The 16610-nt window shown below is 45.6% G+C and overlaps 1 protein-coding gene across 2 annotated transcripts in view; it reads right to left on the bottom strand.

Annotated features, from left to right (window-relative positions):
• Positions 1-9659: 9659 nt before the first annotated feature.
• IL17RD (interleukin 17 receptor D) overlaps positions 9660-16610 on the bottom strand; it is a 75652-nt gene continuing 68701 nt past the window's right edge. The window contains exon 13 of one of the 2 annotated variants that reach the window (XM_016941355.4): positions 9660-16178. In XM_016941355.4, the coding sequence (XP_016796844.2) occupies positions 16066-16178 (113 nt within the window). In that variant the 3' untranslated portion in view covers positions 9660-16065. The remainder of the gene's footprint in view (positions 16179-16610) is intronic. The other variant, XM_024355518.3, reaches the window with a different exon arrangement.

Here is a 16610-nt window from a genome sequence, read left to right on the forward strand (position 1 = left end):
TGAGAGCTCCCGGGGAGGCCACCTGTAGTGACAGCAGCAGCTTGGATGCAGATCTTCCAGACTTACTTCACAGCAACCTCTGCCTTCTGTTGCAAGTGCTCAGCCTCGCAGTGCTGGGTGGCCTCTTCCTGGCCTGCAGCCCACCTTTTGGACCAGAAACTGGGCATCTTGAGCAAACCAACTTCTGTTCCAACAGCTGCAACTTCATCCCACTACAGCTTCTGGGGGTTCCTTGACCCCAGACTCAATGCGTTATGACCCACCAGTTTCCTGTTCAGGGAACACACTCTCTCCAGTACTCCGTTTCCAAGGACAATTCCTGTGTCCAGACCCCTAGGTCCAGACCCCTAGTCCTCAACCTTTTCCCCAAGAACCCTTTTGTCATTCTCCTTCCTCCCTAAAGCAGAAGATCCCTACGACAACCAGCCGTGTTTATCAAGTAATTACATTTGCTAAGCAAAGGGCTTCTCCTCTCTCTGAAGAGCCTGCTCCCTCATCTGAGCCCAGCAGTCCCTTCAGATCCGCCAGCCAACACCTGGTGTTCTACCCAGGCAAGCTTGTTAAAGAGAAAAGTTCTCTTTGCATGAGATTCAATTTAACAATTATTTGAGCATCTACTACATGCCACACACTGCTAGGCTCTGGGGACAGTAGTGACTGAATACCAAGATAGACACTATCCCTGACCTTACGGAGCTTATGAGCTGATGAGGGAGATAGTCGACTGACCCCTCACCAGGCAGCAAGGGATCAGGATGTGGTGACAGACACCTGGAAGAAGTACTGGCCCAGGCAGAGCACAGGTCACACTGCTGGAAGTCCATGGACGGGGGAGGTAAGGGGAGAGAGGCTGGAGGGGCCTTGATGGCCAAAGTGAGACATTAGACCTTGTCCACCGAAAGGTTCAGACAGAGACATGATGGGATGTGAGCTACAGTTTGAAGACATCACACTGGCTGCTGAGTGAAAGATGATGCGGCAAGTGAGTCTCCTGTACACAGCCAAAGGCAATGTGCCTTTTTATTATTACTAAAGGCAAATGCCTTGACTTCCTCCGTTTTATAATTCAGGGTTTCCGGAAAGCAGGACACATCTGCAAGTAGGATATTTAGATTAGCAACACAGCAATTTAACCCACAAGGTTTCTATGTGCAGCTCTCCCACCCTCTCCTATCCATGCTGTGCTTGGCCCTGAGGTGGGCTTAGGGTTGGGGAGGACTTCGTTCCTAGACTCAGACTGAGAGTCTGTTGGGGGAGAGGTGATACACCCAAAGACAGTCCTTTATGGGGTGAGAGAGAAGATAGGCAGGAAATGTGGATGTCTATCCACAGTTTGGAAACTGGTGAAGACTCCAGAAGCCTCTGATGGTCAGTCATCTCTTCTCCTTGAAATAGTCAGTTTATTCATAAGGGCCCATTCTTAAGTTCAATTCCCTCTCCCCAAACTACAAGACAGGATGAGAAGGCCACGTGCGGTGGCTCACACCTGTAATCCCAGCACTTTGGGAGGCCAAGGTGGGAGGATCACTTGAAGCCAGGAGTTTAAAACCAGCCTGGGCAACAAAGTGAGATCCCTGTCTCTACCAAAAATTTAAAAATTAGCTCGGCGTGGTGGTGTGTTTCTGTAGTCCCAGCTACTCAGGAGGCTGAGGCAGGAGGATTGTTTGAACCCATTTTGGGGTTGCAGTAAGCCATGATCACACCACTGTACTCCAACCCGGGCTAAGAGAGAAACCTTATCTCAAAAAAAAAAAAAAAAAATCAGGCTAGAGTGGGATCAGGGCAGTTACTTCACAAAATCATCAATTGGGGAAGCCAGGGTTTCTGCAAGAAACCCCCACCTGGATGGGCAAAGGATGAGCTATGACTGACACCAGGCAGAAAAGCAATGGAGAGGGGCCAGGGCAAGGGGCTGGGTAGCACCTTCAGGGAAAGCAGCCGCAGGAGAAGGCACAACCAGGGTCAAGGGTGGGACTCTGAGATGACTGGCCCCAGCCACCTAGTAACCACTGGGTACCTTGAACACTTGCTGAGTGTCTGCTGTGTGTAACCTTACATTTAAAACCCTCTGCTTATGTAACACTACTGATTGTAAAGCAATATAGAAAATAGCAGAGGTACAAAGAATAAGAAAACCCACCCACAATCACACCATCCAGCAGTAACCACTGTTAATCTGTGTCCTTTATTTTTCATTTAACATATTGTGAATGCTTTCCTTTGTCATGAAATATTCTCCCACAACATGATTGCTAAAGGCCATTTGGTCCATTGTATGCATGTGCCCTCTTATAATCAATTCCGACTGGTACTTGGTTTGTTCCTCATTTCTCGTTATCAGGATAATGCTTAGTAATGAATTTTTTGTTTGTTTGTTTTTTGAGGCAGAACCTCACTCTGTTGCGCAGGCTGGAATACAGTGATGGGATCTCACTGCAACCTTCACCTCCCAGGTTCAAGTGATTCTCGTGCCTCAGCTTCCCGAGTAGCTGGAATCACAGGCACCCGCCACCATGCCCAGCTAATTTTTTTTTTTTTATTAGAAATGGGGTTTTGCCATGTTGGCCAGGCTGGTCTCAAACTCCTGGCCTCAAGTGATCCACCCACCTTGGCCTCCCAAAGCGGGGATTACAGGTGTGAGCCACCACTTCTGGCCTGAAAATCTTTTTTTTTTTTTTTTTTTTTTTGAGGCAGGGTCTCGGTCTCTTGCCCAGGCTGGAGTGCAGTGGCACAATCTCAGCTCAGTACAACCTTGACCTCCCAGGCTCAAGTGATCCTCTCACCTGAGTCTCCCAAGTAGCTGGGACTACAGGCGTGCACCACCATACCCAGCTAATTTTTGTATTTTTTTGTAGAGACAGGTTCTCACTATGTTGCCAAAGCTGGTCACCAACTCCTAAACTCAAGCAATTCACCCGCCTCAGCCTCCCAAAGTGCTGGGATTATAGGCATGAGCCACCATATCCAGCCTCGAAAATCTTTGCACAACAAATGTAAGCACGCATTTTTAGTTACTTACTAAAGATAAAACCCCAGAAGTGGAATTACTGGAAGAGACATTTAACTCTCTGCCTGTAGCAATGCACTGTACAGATGCTCCCCCTCCCCCACTTTTTGGCATTTGAAAGGTGTGCCGTGTTCAGTTGCGGTCTTCACCCAGGGGATGGTGATGTGTCTAGGTATCGGTCTTTTTTTTTTTTTTTTTGAGACAAGAGTCTCACTGTATCACCCAGGCTGCAGTGCAATGGCGTGATCTCGGCTCACTGCAACCTCTGCCTCCGGGGCTCAAGTGATTCTCATGCCTCAGCCTACTGAGTAGCTGGGATTACAGGCCCACGCCACCACACCCAGCTAATTTTTGTATTTTCAGTAGAGACGGGGTTTCACCATGTTGGTCAGGCTGGTTTCAAACTCCTGACCTCGTGATCCGCCCGCCTCGGCCTTCCAAAGTGCTGGGATTACAGGCGTGAGTCACTGCGCCTGGCCTGGGCGTCAGTCTTATTGTTCAGGCCTAAGCAATGCTCTTCAAGTGCTACTGAAAGGCTTCTTTGGAAGCAAGTCCTTTCTGCTTTCATAATCTGGATTAGAAAACCTGAGGAGCAAGGCCGAGCTGGGGAGTGGAAAGACAGAGAGAGGCTGTGGAGTGGGAAATACCTGAGTTCAAATACAACTTGAGCCCTGTCCTGAGGTGGGACATGGGCTCCAAAGTCCCTTTGGGAGGCTGAGGGGAGCTCAGGCACTATGCAATGCATGGCATAGTAGCAGGCATCCAACACACATTGGTAATTCTGATACGGCTCGTGTCGCTAACCAAACCTGTGTCTATAGCAAGCTATTATCCAGCCTGAGGACAGGAACCACAGGGTGTAAAACCTTGAGATAACAGAGCCTTGTGGGGGAAATACATAAAACAGCCCAGTCGTTCTCCACTCTGGGATCATGGTAAATGGATGGGAGCCATGTTCCAATTTGCAAAGTGAGGCACAGATGCAGTTTTCTCTTCTAGGGAGCCTTTTAAATTTACTAATAACTGTTATTTCTCAGCCGGGCACAGTGGCTCATGCCTGTAATCCTAGCGCTTTGAGAGGCCAAAGCGGGTAGATTGCTTGAGCCCAGGAGTTCAAGACCAGCCTGGGCAACATGGTGAAACCCCATCTCTACAAAAAATACAAAAATCAGCGGGGCATGGTGGCGCAGGCCTATAGTCCTAGCTACTCAGGAGGCTAAAGTGGGAGGATCGCTTGAGCCTGGGAGGTTGAGGCTGTAGTGAGTGGATCTGCAGCTTGGGTGACACAGTGAGACCCTGTTAAATAAATAATAAAAATAATAAAGAAAGAAAGAAAAGGAAAAAAACACTATTATTCCCTATCTTTGATGACAGCTAAAACAGATAGTAATGTTTTTGAGCACTTGTCATGTGCCAGGCACTGAGCGGGCTATCCCCTCCCATCCCCTGCTTTATCCTCACAACAACCCCATGAGGCAGGTACATTTTTTTACCTCCATCTGACTGATGAGGAAACTGAGAACCAGGGAGATGAGGTGACTTGCCCCAGTGACTGCTCAATGGTAGGGTGGGGTGCAAGCTGGTTAAAGCAGTAAAACAAGAGTCCAGTCCAGCTGGAAGGCCTCCGCAAGGGATACGGCCTCCCCTCATGAAGCAGCATTCTAGTGAGCAAGAGGTTCCTGAAGACACATGTCAGGACCTAGACTAGAGATGGACAGTAGACAGGGAAGGTCTCATTGCAAAGGAGGGATGGAGACTGAGAAAGGGTGATTCAGGTAGAAGAAACAGCACATGCAAAAACCCGGGGCAGGAACACAGGAGTGAGGAATTTCAACAGTCTGGTATGATCAGAGAAAGAAGGGACACAGAGAGGAGAAGTCAGCAAGGCATCACACAAGAGATTCGGTATTCACTTCCAGGGCCACTAGTGGTTTTCAGCAGAAAGTGACATCTGATCAAGTACCCATCTCCCTTGAAGACCATTCCCAGCTGCCCTGTGGAACTGAGGCCTCCAGGAGGCAGGGATTCCATTTCAGTTAGCTACGCCATCAGCTACCCAGGCCAGGGCCAAGGGAGACATTCAGGAGAAATCCCATTTCATAACTGTACACCTCCTAACCTGCCCCCATGACTCATCCCTATAGGAACAGGGGCTTTCCGCATGCCATCCTTTGTGCCCAAAATTTCACCCAGCCTCAAAATAGACCCATTAGGTACTGAATTATTAACTGTTTTTTTGTTTTGTTTTGTTGTTTTGAGACAGAGTTTTGCTCTGTCGCCCAGGCTGGAGTGCAGTGGTGCGATCTTGGCTCACTGCAACCTCCACTTCCCAGGCTCAAGTGATCCTCCCACCTCAGCCTCCTGAGTCGCTGAGACTACAGGCACATGCCACCATGCCCAGCTGATTTTTGTATTTTTAGTAGAGACGGGGTTTCAACATGTTGGCCAGGCTGGTCTTGAACTCCTGACCTCAGGTGATCCGCCCACCTCAGCCTCCCAAAGTGCTGGGGTTACAGGTATGAGCCACCGTGCCTGGCCCTATTATTAACTGTTTTCTAGATGGAGAAAATAAGTCCTAAACAGGGCAAGGCACCTGCTTAGGGAAACACAGAAAATGGCAAACTGAGATCTAAGTTCAAGATGCCTCAGACCAAAGCCTGCCTCAACTTTAATCACAATGCTAATTTTCATCTCATGAATAATAACACACAATTATACACAGGTGTGCAAGATACTGAAGCATATCTACCTCCAGAGATACAGAACCAAAGGCAGGACCTGACTGTATTTGCATTCAGCTGCCAGGCATGCTCCTGCCTTTCTTTTCTACAAGTTTCCTCTGGCCTGGCCTTGCCCAACCTGTTAGGAAAAGTCTATGGTTTGTTTTGAGGCTGATGTCTGCCCACTCCCCAGAATGTCTCTGACCAGCAAGAGTGAAAAAGACAAGGCAGAGCCATCTCATTCTGGAAGACTGTTATTTGATCTCCTCCCACCTCCCTCCACTAATTTCTAAAACTTGGGAAATTGCCCTGACCTTGTGCTGATGGTTTGAGAAACAACCCCTGCCTTTGTTCACATTCAGAGTGGAGAGTGGTCATCTGCCTGGCACAGAGACCTTACAGCAGCAAGTCCAGAAAAATGTATCTCTATCAGGATTAAATGGCAACCAGGAAAAAAGGAGTCTGGGGAATGGAACATCAGCAGATCTCAAGGTGCACAGTCAACTGTTACAGGCTATGTGTGGTCAGCTATTGGGAACCCCAGAGCTAATGTCTTAATTTTGCCAAATTAAGTTCCTCTTCAACCCTCACCTCTGCAACAGCCAGGCATGGGCCCACCCTTTTCTTTTAGGGGATAGAAATGATATAACTTATCACCTGACAAAGCACTTGGCCTAAAGTTCCTTGTGGGCATGGAACGGTCTCCCACCCATCCCAATATGGCCCCCAAAAAGCCCAAGACCTGCTCTTCCATTATATAATTAATAGCTACTATTCACCAAGTACCTGGCATTTGCTGAGCACAGCCTTGGGTACTTTATATACTCCATCTCATTTAATCCTCACAATAACCCTTTGTGGTGGGTATTAGGCCCATCTTACAGATGAAGAAACTGAGTTTCAGAACATTTAGATGACTTGCCCTCAACTCTATACATAGGAAGAGGTGGAGTCAGGAGGGCAGGAGTACTGTGTACCATGTCCATCACTATGTCTGTTTCCCAGCACACACTTTGGAATTAACCCTGTTAAGGCAGTTGTAGCATGTATAAATGTGAAAGATGGTGCAAGGTCCCTTCCAGAAAGAGGCCAGGGAGCCAAGCTCACTGATCTTGCATTTCTTTTCTTTAATCCCAAGGGCCCCATTTGAATTTTCTCATTGCAAAAGTTCTTATGCCGTGTTTGTGTCCATCTCTCCCCTTCATTGCATCCTCTAACTTATCCTATTCTTGGGCCTCTTATGATTTCATTCCTTGTGGACAGTGAGGACAGAATATGCTGAGGGAGCAGTGGGAAACACATTTATTGGGGACCCACTGTGCCCAGGACTGCGAAGATAGATTTTATGTCTCCTCCCTCCTCCACCTGCTTAGCTTATCACCTGTAGTTCTTATTCAACTAAAGCAACAATTTTTTTTTTTTTTGTAATTAGAGCCTGTAAGAGGAAGCTGGTCTTTGCTCCTCTAATGCTGGTATTTCTAAAACAAAGCAAAGCCAGTGGCAGGGCCCCACAGATGTTGGGGACTGCAAGAACCCTAGGAAGCTGTAAAAACAGACAGCTTTCTAATATCATGGTAAAAATGAGGGCTTCTCATGCTGTCCCAAGAGAACATTAATAGAAAGTACTAGCTGCAATGTTTTTTTTTTCTTTTTTAACTTTTTAATTTTAACTTAAAAATTTTTGAGACAGGATCTTGCTCTGTTGCCCAGGCTGCAGTGAAGTGGTGTGATCATATAGTTCACTGCAGCCTCAAACTCCTGGGCTCAAGTGATCCTTTCACCTCAGCCTCCTGAATACCTAGGACTACTAGCACACACCACCATGCCCAGCTAATCTTTAAATTTTTTTGTAAAGATGGGGTCTTGCTATGTTGCCCAGGCTGGTCTTAGACTTCTGGTCTGAAGTGATTCTCCTGTCTTGGCCTCCCAAAGTGCTGAGATTACAGGTTTAAGTCACCATGCCTGAACTATTTGTATTTTTTGAGGCCTCAGCCTGCTAAGTAGGTGAGTCTATAGGTGCGCACCGCCAAGCCCAGCTGTAACTTTTATTTCAATGAAAGAAAAGGAAAGAGAAATTCATGTATTGCAGTATCTGCCTAACGAGATCCATTTGCTTCAACTCTGAACCAGATTTACACTCAGAATTTGCAAGAGAAAGGAACCAAGTCACTCAAGATTCTTCCTTCCGCTTAAATTGTTACTGAGGGACAGAGCAGCCTATTGATCAGGAGTGGTGATGCCTCAATCAGAGACTTCAACTTCAGTGCTGCCAATTCCTTGTTTGTGCCCTTGGCAAAGCTATAGAATTTCTAGACATCAGAATCTCAAAATTGAGGCTGCTGATAGTACCCTCCATAGGGGGTCATGGTGAGAAAAAACATGAAGAGCACTAAGAGCAGGAACCAGCCCTACTGACATTCAGAGGTTGGCAATCATCACTTCCTCTCTGCCACTCATTTTATGGGAAAGCTCTCTATTGCCTTTGACCACACATTTTTGAGTCCATCCCTACCTGGCTGGCTTGACCTTTACCAAGGGGATACCTGAGCAGTCTAGGTAGGGTTTGCCTCAGCTCCTATCCTGGCTCTGCCACCAGCCAGCTATGGGATCACAAGTCAGTTATAGCCTCTCTGAGCCTCAGTTTCCTCATCTGTATAATGGGAACAGTACGATTGGCCACCTCACAGAGCAGCCGTGAAGATGAATGAGATGATGCGTGTAAAGCACTTAGCACTCCTGGAGCTAAGAAGAATTGACAGAGTGTGGGGGAAAAGGAAATCAATGGGAGAAATGACAAGGAGCCTCCTGGGTGACTCTACCCAGGAGAAATGAAGGATATGCGAAGGTCAGGAGGCAAGAATGTGTGAGAATTTCCTCCTCTCAGAAACAACAATGCTTCCCTCAGAGCTGTTTTCTTTGAGGGGGTTTTATTTTTTACCACTCCTTCTGTTTTCCTTGGGTTCCCCAAACAGAGTAGGTTGTAGGCCTGAGCACATTAACATCCCGGTGAAGTATGAGAAGGAACAAGTAAATAAGGAAGATCCAATTTTTAAAATCTATTATGGTCCCAAGACCCCAAACTTAGACTATATCCTGCTCGAGCAATGGTCAAAAGCTTGTATTCTATGTCCTTGCTATTTGTTAACCCTCACTGTTCTCCTGTGGACACTGTCATTTACTGAGCATGGACTATGAGCCAGGAATGCACAGATGGCACTTTACATTCACCATGCAGTTTAATTCACTGCCCTCTAAAGTAGGACCTCTTTACGGGTGAGAGGCTGAGGGGCAGAGTCTGACAGTCACTAGGGCACAGCAACAGTAGCAGAGGCCAGGCGTAGTGGCTCACACCTGTAATCCCAGCACTTTGGGAGACTGAGACGGGAGGATCGCCTGAGCTCTGGAGCTGAAGAGCAGCCTGGGCAAATTAGGGAGAGCCTACCTCTTTAAAAAAAAAAAAAAATTTCAGCAGAGCTGGGACCTGACCCTGAAGGTGATGGACACCAAGAAGTTAACTCACAGAGCATGGGGGTCACAGGAGGGGAGAATGTCCATGGAAGACTGAGCAGGCATCTCTTTTTCTGAGTGACAAAAAAAATTTGTGTGCAGCCCCCAAATCTCAGTGGCTTTTTTCAAATTTCTAAAAAGAAAGTCCATTTGTTCTGAGAAGTCAAATTTCTTTCTGACATAAGTAACCCTGTTGCAGCAGGGAAGCCTCCTGATGCCACACCGGTAATGGGCGACTGATTGCCTGTGGAGCCGAGCTGAAGGTCTAGGGCAGCAGGGTCCTGTTCTCTAAAGGGCAAGGAAGACTGGCCACCCCTGGCCTCCTCGTCCTGAGGCAGAGCCCTCTGAAAACTGGGCTGGGAACCCCAGAAACTGGGCTGGTCAGGAAACAAGAAAGATATGCTGAAAAATGAGCCACTACAACCTTAAAACAAAACATTTTATTTAATGCAGAAATTCTAAGGTACAAAAACATTCTGTAAATGTCAGCTGTGATCTACTTTCACCTATTTACAGAGTTATGTACAAATCAAGTCATTAACATTTTCAATGTCAAAAATACAGCACACTGTTAAGAGTTCTGTCAGTGCTCATTATCCCACTAGATCCCACAAAAGGCAAACTCAAAGATGAAACAAAGGCAACGCCATCAATAACCACCATATTCCACAGGCTTTCTCCCCTAGGACGTACTAACAGGGAGTTTCCACAGGGAAAAATTCTCTTTTAAAAAATTAACAGTAAAAATCGAGTTACTTACTATCTAGATGAACACAATTGGTTTTCACAAAAGCTTTTGCTGCTGTCTGGACTCACCATGCTTTTTTCTTGAGAGAAACATACCAAACTTTTTGTTGTTGTTGTTGAGACGGAGTTTCGCTCTTGTTGCCCAGGCTAGAGTGCAATGGCGTGATCTCAGCTCACTGCAACCTCTGCCTCCCGGATTCAAGCGATTCTCCTGCCTCAGCCTCTCGAGTAGCTGGGATTACAGGCACACACAACCACACCTGATTAATTTTGTATTTTTAGTAGAGAGAGGGTTTCACCATGTTGGTCAGGCTGGTCTTGAACTCTGGACCTCAGGTGATCCGCCCACCTTGGCCTCCCAAAATGCTGGGATTACAGGCGTGAGCCACCGTGCCCCGCCTGATACCAAACTTTTAAAACAACAGATGAGCACATTAGTGTAATCCAATGGCAATTTTTTGTCTAACAATTGGAGCAGCTAATTTTGTCTACATCATGTACAAATAGAAGATTGCCTCTGAATCTTCCTGAAATTTTATAGGATATAAACATCAGATATGCAGTCATAACTGTTTGCTTTTGTGAGACTTCTGATTGTGCAAAACGCAGTGCTTGGTCAATTGAGAGCAGAACATAAACAAGATCCTGGAGGTGTCTGTGGTCCAAGCTGAATTTTAAAGAACAAAAGGGCAAGAGGGAAGACAACTGGCCAAAATTCCCCAGACATCTTCACTGGGAGATTCAAATGTCTTTGCAAATTAGCCCTCAAACAGCAATGGGAAGGTGGTACTTAGCAACTACTGCTGTTACCACACCAGTGGTTAAACCGAAGTCTGTACCATTTAATATTGTGAGTCATGAAATAAAGGTGATATCTATAGAGATGTGTAAAAATAGGATCTAAAATTGGGAGGGAGGGGTAGCTGCCACTCAGAAGGTAAGAGCTGGTCTCAGAGTATACATCAGGAATAAGCACCAAGTGTTTGATCTCAGGAGGAAAACAAACACAAGTTATGATAGATGACTATCATCAGGGGAAAAATGTGGTAGTCAAATAATTCTCAATGAATATAGGTGACATATCATTTTGTAAAAGTGCCATTATATTTTTAAGTGGTAAGAGGAGCTGGGTGTGCAAGAATTTCCCCATAATCCCCATCCTGAGCCTGGTCTTCACAAGGCACCAATGTGAGTAAGGCACCAACATTGTTTGGGCAACTAAACTAAGTGTGAAGCTGAGAAACATTACAGCAGTGAAAATTATTAGGCCCCTGGAAAACAAGAGCCATGAAGAATGGTTTAAGTGGGTGGAATTATTTATCGCTGAAATAAGAACACCAGGGGGATGACTTCACTGTGGTTTTCGAATACATGGAAGGTGACCAGCTGTTCTTTCTCCACTACAAGCCGAACAAAAGGAAGCCGGCTTGAATTTCTCTAAGACATACAAAGAACTATCTGATCAGCAGGGTAGGTTACAGAATCTCCTTCTTGTAAAATAAAGAATACCATCTACAGCCATATGTCTGGAATAATTCAGGCACAGCCCTGTCTGACACCAGGGGGAGAATATGCTAGATAATCTAAACTCTCTCCTAGTCCCTAAACTCTGAAACTGGAATCAAAGCCACTGGCTTGCAGTCAGATTTCCTTTTGTCTATTTTCACTCTGAGCCTGGAAAGGAGGTGATATGGCAAAGATGACCCAACACCCCATTTGGACTCCTGATATCTCAGTATCAGGAAAAGCTTTTCTCTGTATACTGTTTCACACCTCCAAAACACAGTCAATTCACAGACCACTTAAAACGGAAGATAATGCAAATACCTGGCTCTAATGAACGCTAGGAGGTTCCTTGCCTTACTCTCTACAAATGCCTGCTTTCCTAATCATGTCTTGGCCTATGCTCAGAATTGCACACCATCTGAAAAAAATTATTATGCCAAGAGCTAAAACTATAAACAAAGCCCTTTAGGTTGTGGAGTTTAAATGAAATTGTTAGGCCGGGCGCAGTGGCTCACGCCTGTAATCCCAGCACTTTGGGAGGCCGAGGCAAGCGGATCACGAGGTCAGGAGATCGAGATCATCCTGGCTAACACAGTGAAACCCCGTCTCTACTAAAAATACAAAAAAATTAGCCAGGCGTGGTGGTGGGCGCCTGTAGTCCCAGCTACTCAGGAGGCTGAGGCAGGAGAATGGCGTGAACCCGGGAGGTGGAGCTTGCAGTGAGCCGAGATCACACCACTGCACTCCAGCCTGGGTGACAGAGCAAGACTCCATCTCAAAAAAAAAAAATGAAATTGTTCCCAGCATTTTTTAAATTGAGAGAGCATAAATCTGATTCTGAAATTAACAACTGGCTTGCCTTTCTTTTAAGACACTATGAAATGTAAAGACGCAATCAAGACATGTCCAATGCATTCAGAATCACGTCAAATTTCTTTGCGGGGGAGACTGGAGAAAGAAGCAATCTAACTACTGGCTGCATTTAGCAAGAGCATTTTCTGGTGGCACCATCTGTAATTACCATGAATGCCTTTCCTTCAAATTTTATAAAGCAGAGGTTAACAAACTGGTAGTCAGTGGACCAAATCAGGTCCATTCATGTCTTCTGCTGGGTCTAAATTCACTTGAATTTTAACATAGTTGCCAATATTTTTTAAAATCAGAATTTTTCATATAAAAATCCAGATTGTCAGCTTTTCTTGAAAAATGGGAAGATCAGGAAATACTTCATGGCCACAGTCGACTGGAAAATTACCCACTGTGGGTGGAACAGGGGCGCTTCAGTTTGCCACAGTCCCCACCATTCCCTATTGCTGACACAGACAAAGTATATTAATTACCATTTATCATCACACCGCTGTTTTCCTTATACCTCACCTGCTATACTGGTGACCACTGAAGGTATAAGATCTGCTAAATAAGAGCAGTAGTAGCCTTCACCAATAGAAAATAAAAAAGACTAGTAACCTTCACATTGGCATTGCCCATTTCTCTTCAATAAAGACAGAAATAATATTTTCTCTCTTCTTCAGGGAGCCAAATTAGTGTTGAAGTTGGGGGGCCAGAGAGTTTTCTTTCTTTTGGGAGAAGGGTGTGTCATTTTTCCTCAAGGAATAAAATTGGTCCTCTTGCCCCTTATTTCTTTTAAAAGAAAAGATGCTCAACTCTGAAAAAAAGGCTCTGAAAATCATGTAACCCCATATTTTTTGAAGGACAGTCTTCCTGCTTATTTGCACTCAAGATACTATTATTTGCTCAAGATACTATTATCTGGCTGGGTCACCATCTGAATACCTGGGCCTGGACTGGAATGACTTCTGATTCTTTCTGGAGATCAATTGCCTCAAAGGCCCAAGACAGCCCTCTGGAGGAGCTTTGGCACCTTGTATGGCTGGGCTGAGTCTGTTGAGGTGGTCTCTGTTGAGGTGGTCTCTGTTGCTTGTAGCCAATCTCTGAGAAGGCACACCTTTACCTGAGCTTTAACCTCCTTGATCACTCTCCTGGCAAAGCTGATGACATCAGATGCTAAGTCCTTTCTGTAGCTCATTGGTAAGTTAAGATGAACAACTAGCACTCTACCTTCAGCTACCCGCAGGCTTCTTGGTTTTCCTGGAAACCTGGACTTATCCCTGGTCTCTTTTCTAGAGGACACTGTCTAACCTATCTACACAAGCCTTTTACTCTCAGGATCAAGGCCTCTCATGGAGATCATCCTGTTTTCCATTTCTTGTTTCCACAATATCTAAAAGCCTGTGACTTGGCAGAACGTTTTTCTGAATTTCATCTTATATCCACCGTCTGGGACAATTTCTGAGTCAAAAAATGCAGCTTTGCTTAAAACAGATGTTTTGCCGTAATCTGCAGGGCAACGATTCCCATTTCTAGCATACTGGGGAGAGTAGAAAAAGTGAAACTAATTAAACAAAACTAGGAAGTTGGACTTCTCAATTTATTCTGAGGCAATCACACTATGGTTTCATTACTCGGTATATTAAGAGTTTGATTTTGTTGATCAGAAACATTAGTATTTCAACATAAGTATCAAAACCCTAAATCCAAACTAAAACATCCCGATTTTTTAACTAGCACTCTCTTTTTCTCTTCCATTTTCTTAAGGAGTGAGTTCACATAGCAAGCTCTCTGCCCACATACCCTTGGAGCTCAGTTAATGCTTCTCCTCCCAGTCCTCCATTCTCTCCCTGGGGCCACTTTCTCAGAGATGCCTTATTTCATGAACAAAGCTGAATACCCTAAAAGCGACTCCTAATGGTTCCTCTGGGACAGGAAACATCTCTTGGCCTCAATAAGAAATCTCTCATCATGTTCCAAGTGAATTTTCGTATGTTAGCAAGTTTGGACTAACCAATCTCCTTCACAGAATGCCTAGGATGAAATGGCGGGGCAGTCATGTGTGGGTAGGAGCTCTGCACTCATTCCGGATTCCATAGGAACAACATGAAATGACTCTTCTCTGAGTTGCCTGTTTTTATGGGGAGGCAGTCTTGCAGCTCACTGTCTCTCCCTCAGAGCAGCTGCAAGAAACTTGATGCCAGAGAACAGACGAGCACGTTCTTTTCCCAAAAAGCTGCCAGCTGCCTTTACAGAGCAGTGAGTATGACATTTGCATCAGAAATATACACAAAGCTTTTCTTTCCAGCAGGAGTGCAAGCCCCCCTTTCCCCACCTGCCATGCATGTGCTTGGAAGGGAAAGTCCTGCCCCATCCCACCTCCCACCTTGCCTCAGGATGTTTCTCAACATACCCCTTCATGTTGGTCTTATCTGACGAAGGAGTGAAAACCACATTCCCTGGGCTGAATGCTGAGAAAACGGGTGCCAAAATCTAACAGCACCCATGAGAAAGGTAGTGAGAGATGTACACACCTGCTCTAAGGCACAGGGAGAAGGGTTTCCACAGGGGAGACCAAGACAGCATTCATTACACACATGCTAATCATCAGATGGGATGTGAACAATTGTTTTTTCTTTAGAAATAGAAACTCTGTAGAAAGTCATTCATAAAAATGGAACATTTACTTTTGTGACTATCACCTCCATTCTACCATCTTAAAAAGAGGTTTGTCATTAGTCAAAACCAGTTCAGCAGATTAACTGGCCATCACCTCCACACACTGCTGTATTTCAGTGAATTCTGATCCCTAATATTCAGGACACAGCTTTAGACCAGAAGGCCAACCAAAGCACGAACTGCAACTTCCAATAATACAGACCAGCTGGGTAGCAGTCTCTTAAGAATAAACTTCCAGACACCAACATCTAGATACAGCACAGTAAATGTAACCCATGGAAACAGCAGGCAGATCTGGCCCCCACATGATGCCTACTCAGACCAAGAGGAGGCTGTGTGTGCTGAGGTCCTGGGGCCTTCTGCACGATGACCAACCTATCTCAAGTGGAACGGTCAAGATGGTCAGCCTGGCCCCGTGAGCTTCACCTCAATCAGTCATGCTACCCAGTAACACAGAGACTCATTTCATAAAAGGTGACTGTATATTCAGTCACTTTCTTGACTTTTGACTCAAAGCTTATTTAACACCCATGGCAATGTAAATTCTACATCAAAAATAAATGAGAACATTATCTGCAATACAACATGGATTCCAGATAGACTGGCACTTGATTTCTGTGGCTATGATGTTAAAAGTGCCTTTTTTCACAAAGCATTTCAAATCAAGGTAGCCAATAGCAAACAGGCAAAGTTTGCAGAGCTCAATGAAGTCTGAATGATTAGTGCAGGTATCTTCCTGTTTTTCTTACATATTTCCTCCCTACCTCCCACAACAGGCTCTGATCCAAGGACTAACCAAATTTGGCAAGCTGTTGTCAGACCTTATGGACATGCCTTTCAGAGCTCCATATCATTTTAGAAAATTGGAGAATTTGTCAAGATATCCGGTAAAGGGTTGGGGCAAGGGAGAACAAGTACTGGCCAGCATTTCACTCCAAATATCCTTGTATGAGACCTCAGCTCCAAGTGGGCCATGCAACCAGGGAGATGAGCTGGGGAATCAGAGGGAGGCAGCAGCTAAAGTGGCAATGCTTAGACTCTTTCGTTTTGTTACAAAGGGGCGACCGCGTGGAGTTCATCAGTGTAGCTGCGGCAACCAAGATCTGCTTTGCATGACCCAGAAGAGAGGAGCTTGGAAGGAAGGGCAGGAGGTTCCTCCTCACCTAAGGAGAGAAGAAAGTACAGAGTCACACTGTCATTGCATTTCACTGGGCTGGGCAGGTGCTCATGGCAGAATGTGACTGGATCTGGGTTTGGACTATGGGCTCTGTATAAACGAGGCAAGAATCCCAACCAACTCAAGATGGGGCACTCTCATCCTCCTAACAGGTTCTAGTTCCCTTAGTTGAGGAAGGAAGAGATCTTTCTTAAAATTCAAGGGTTTAGGCCGGGCGCAGTGGCTCGCGCCTGTAATCCCAGCACTTTGGGAGGCCGAGGTTGAGGGATCACTTGAGGTCAGGAGTTTGAGACCAGCCTGGCCAACATGGTGAAACCCCATCTCTACTAAAGATACAAAAATTTAGCTGGGCATGGTGGCGCATGCTTGTAATCCCAGCTATTTGGGAGGCTGGGCAGAAGAATCGCTTGAACCCAGG

Source organism: Pan troglodytes, chromosome 2 (assembly GCF_028858775.2).
Source record: "Pan troglodytes isolate AG18354 chromosome 2, NHGRI_mPanTro3-v2.0_pri, whole genome shotgun sequence".
Taxonomy (NCBI): domain Eukaryota; kingdom Metazoa; phylum Chordata; class Mammalia; order Primates; family Hominidae; genus Pan; species Pan troglodytes.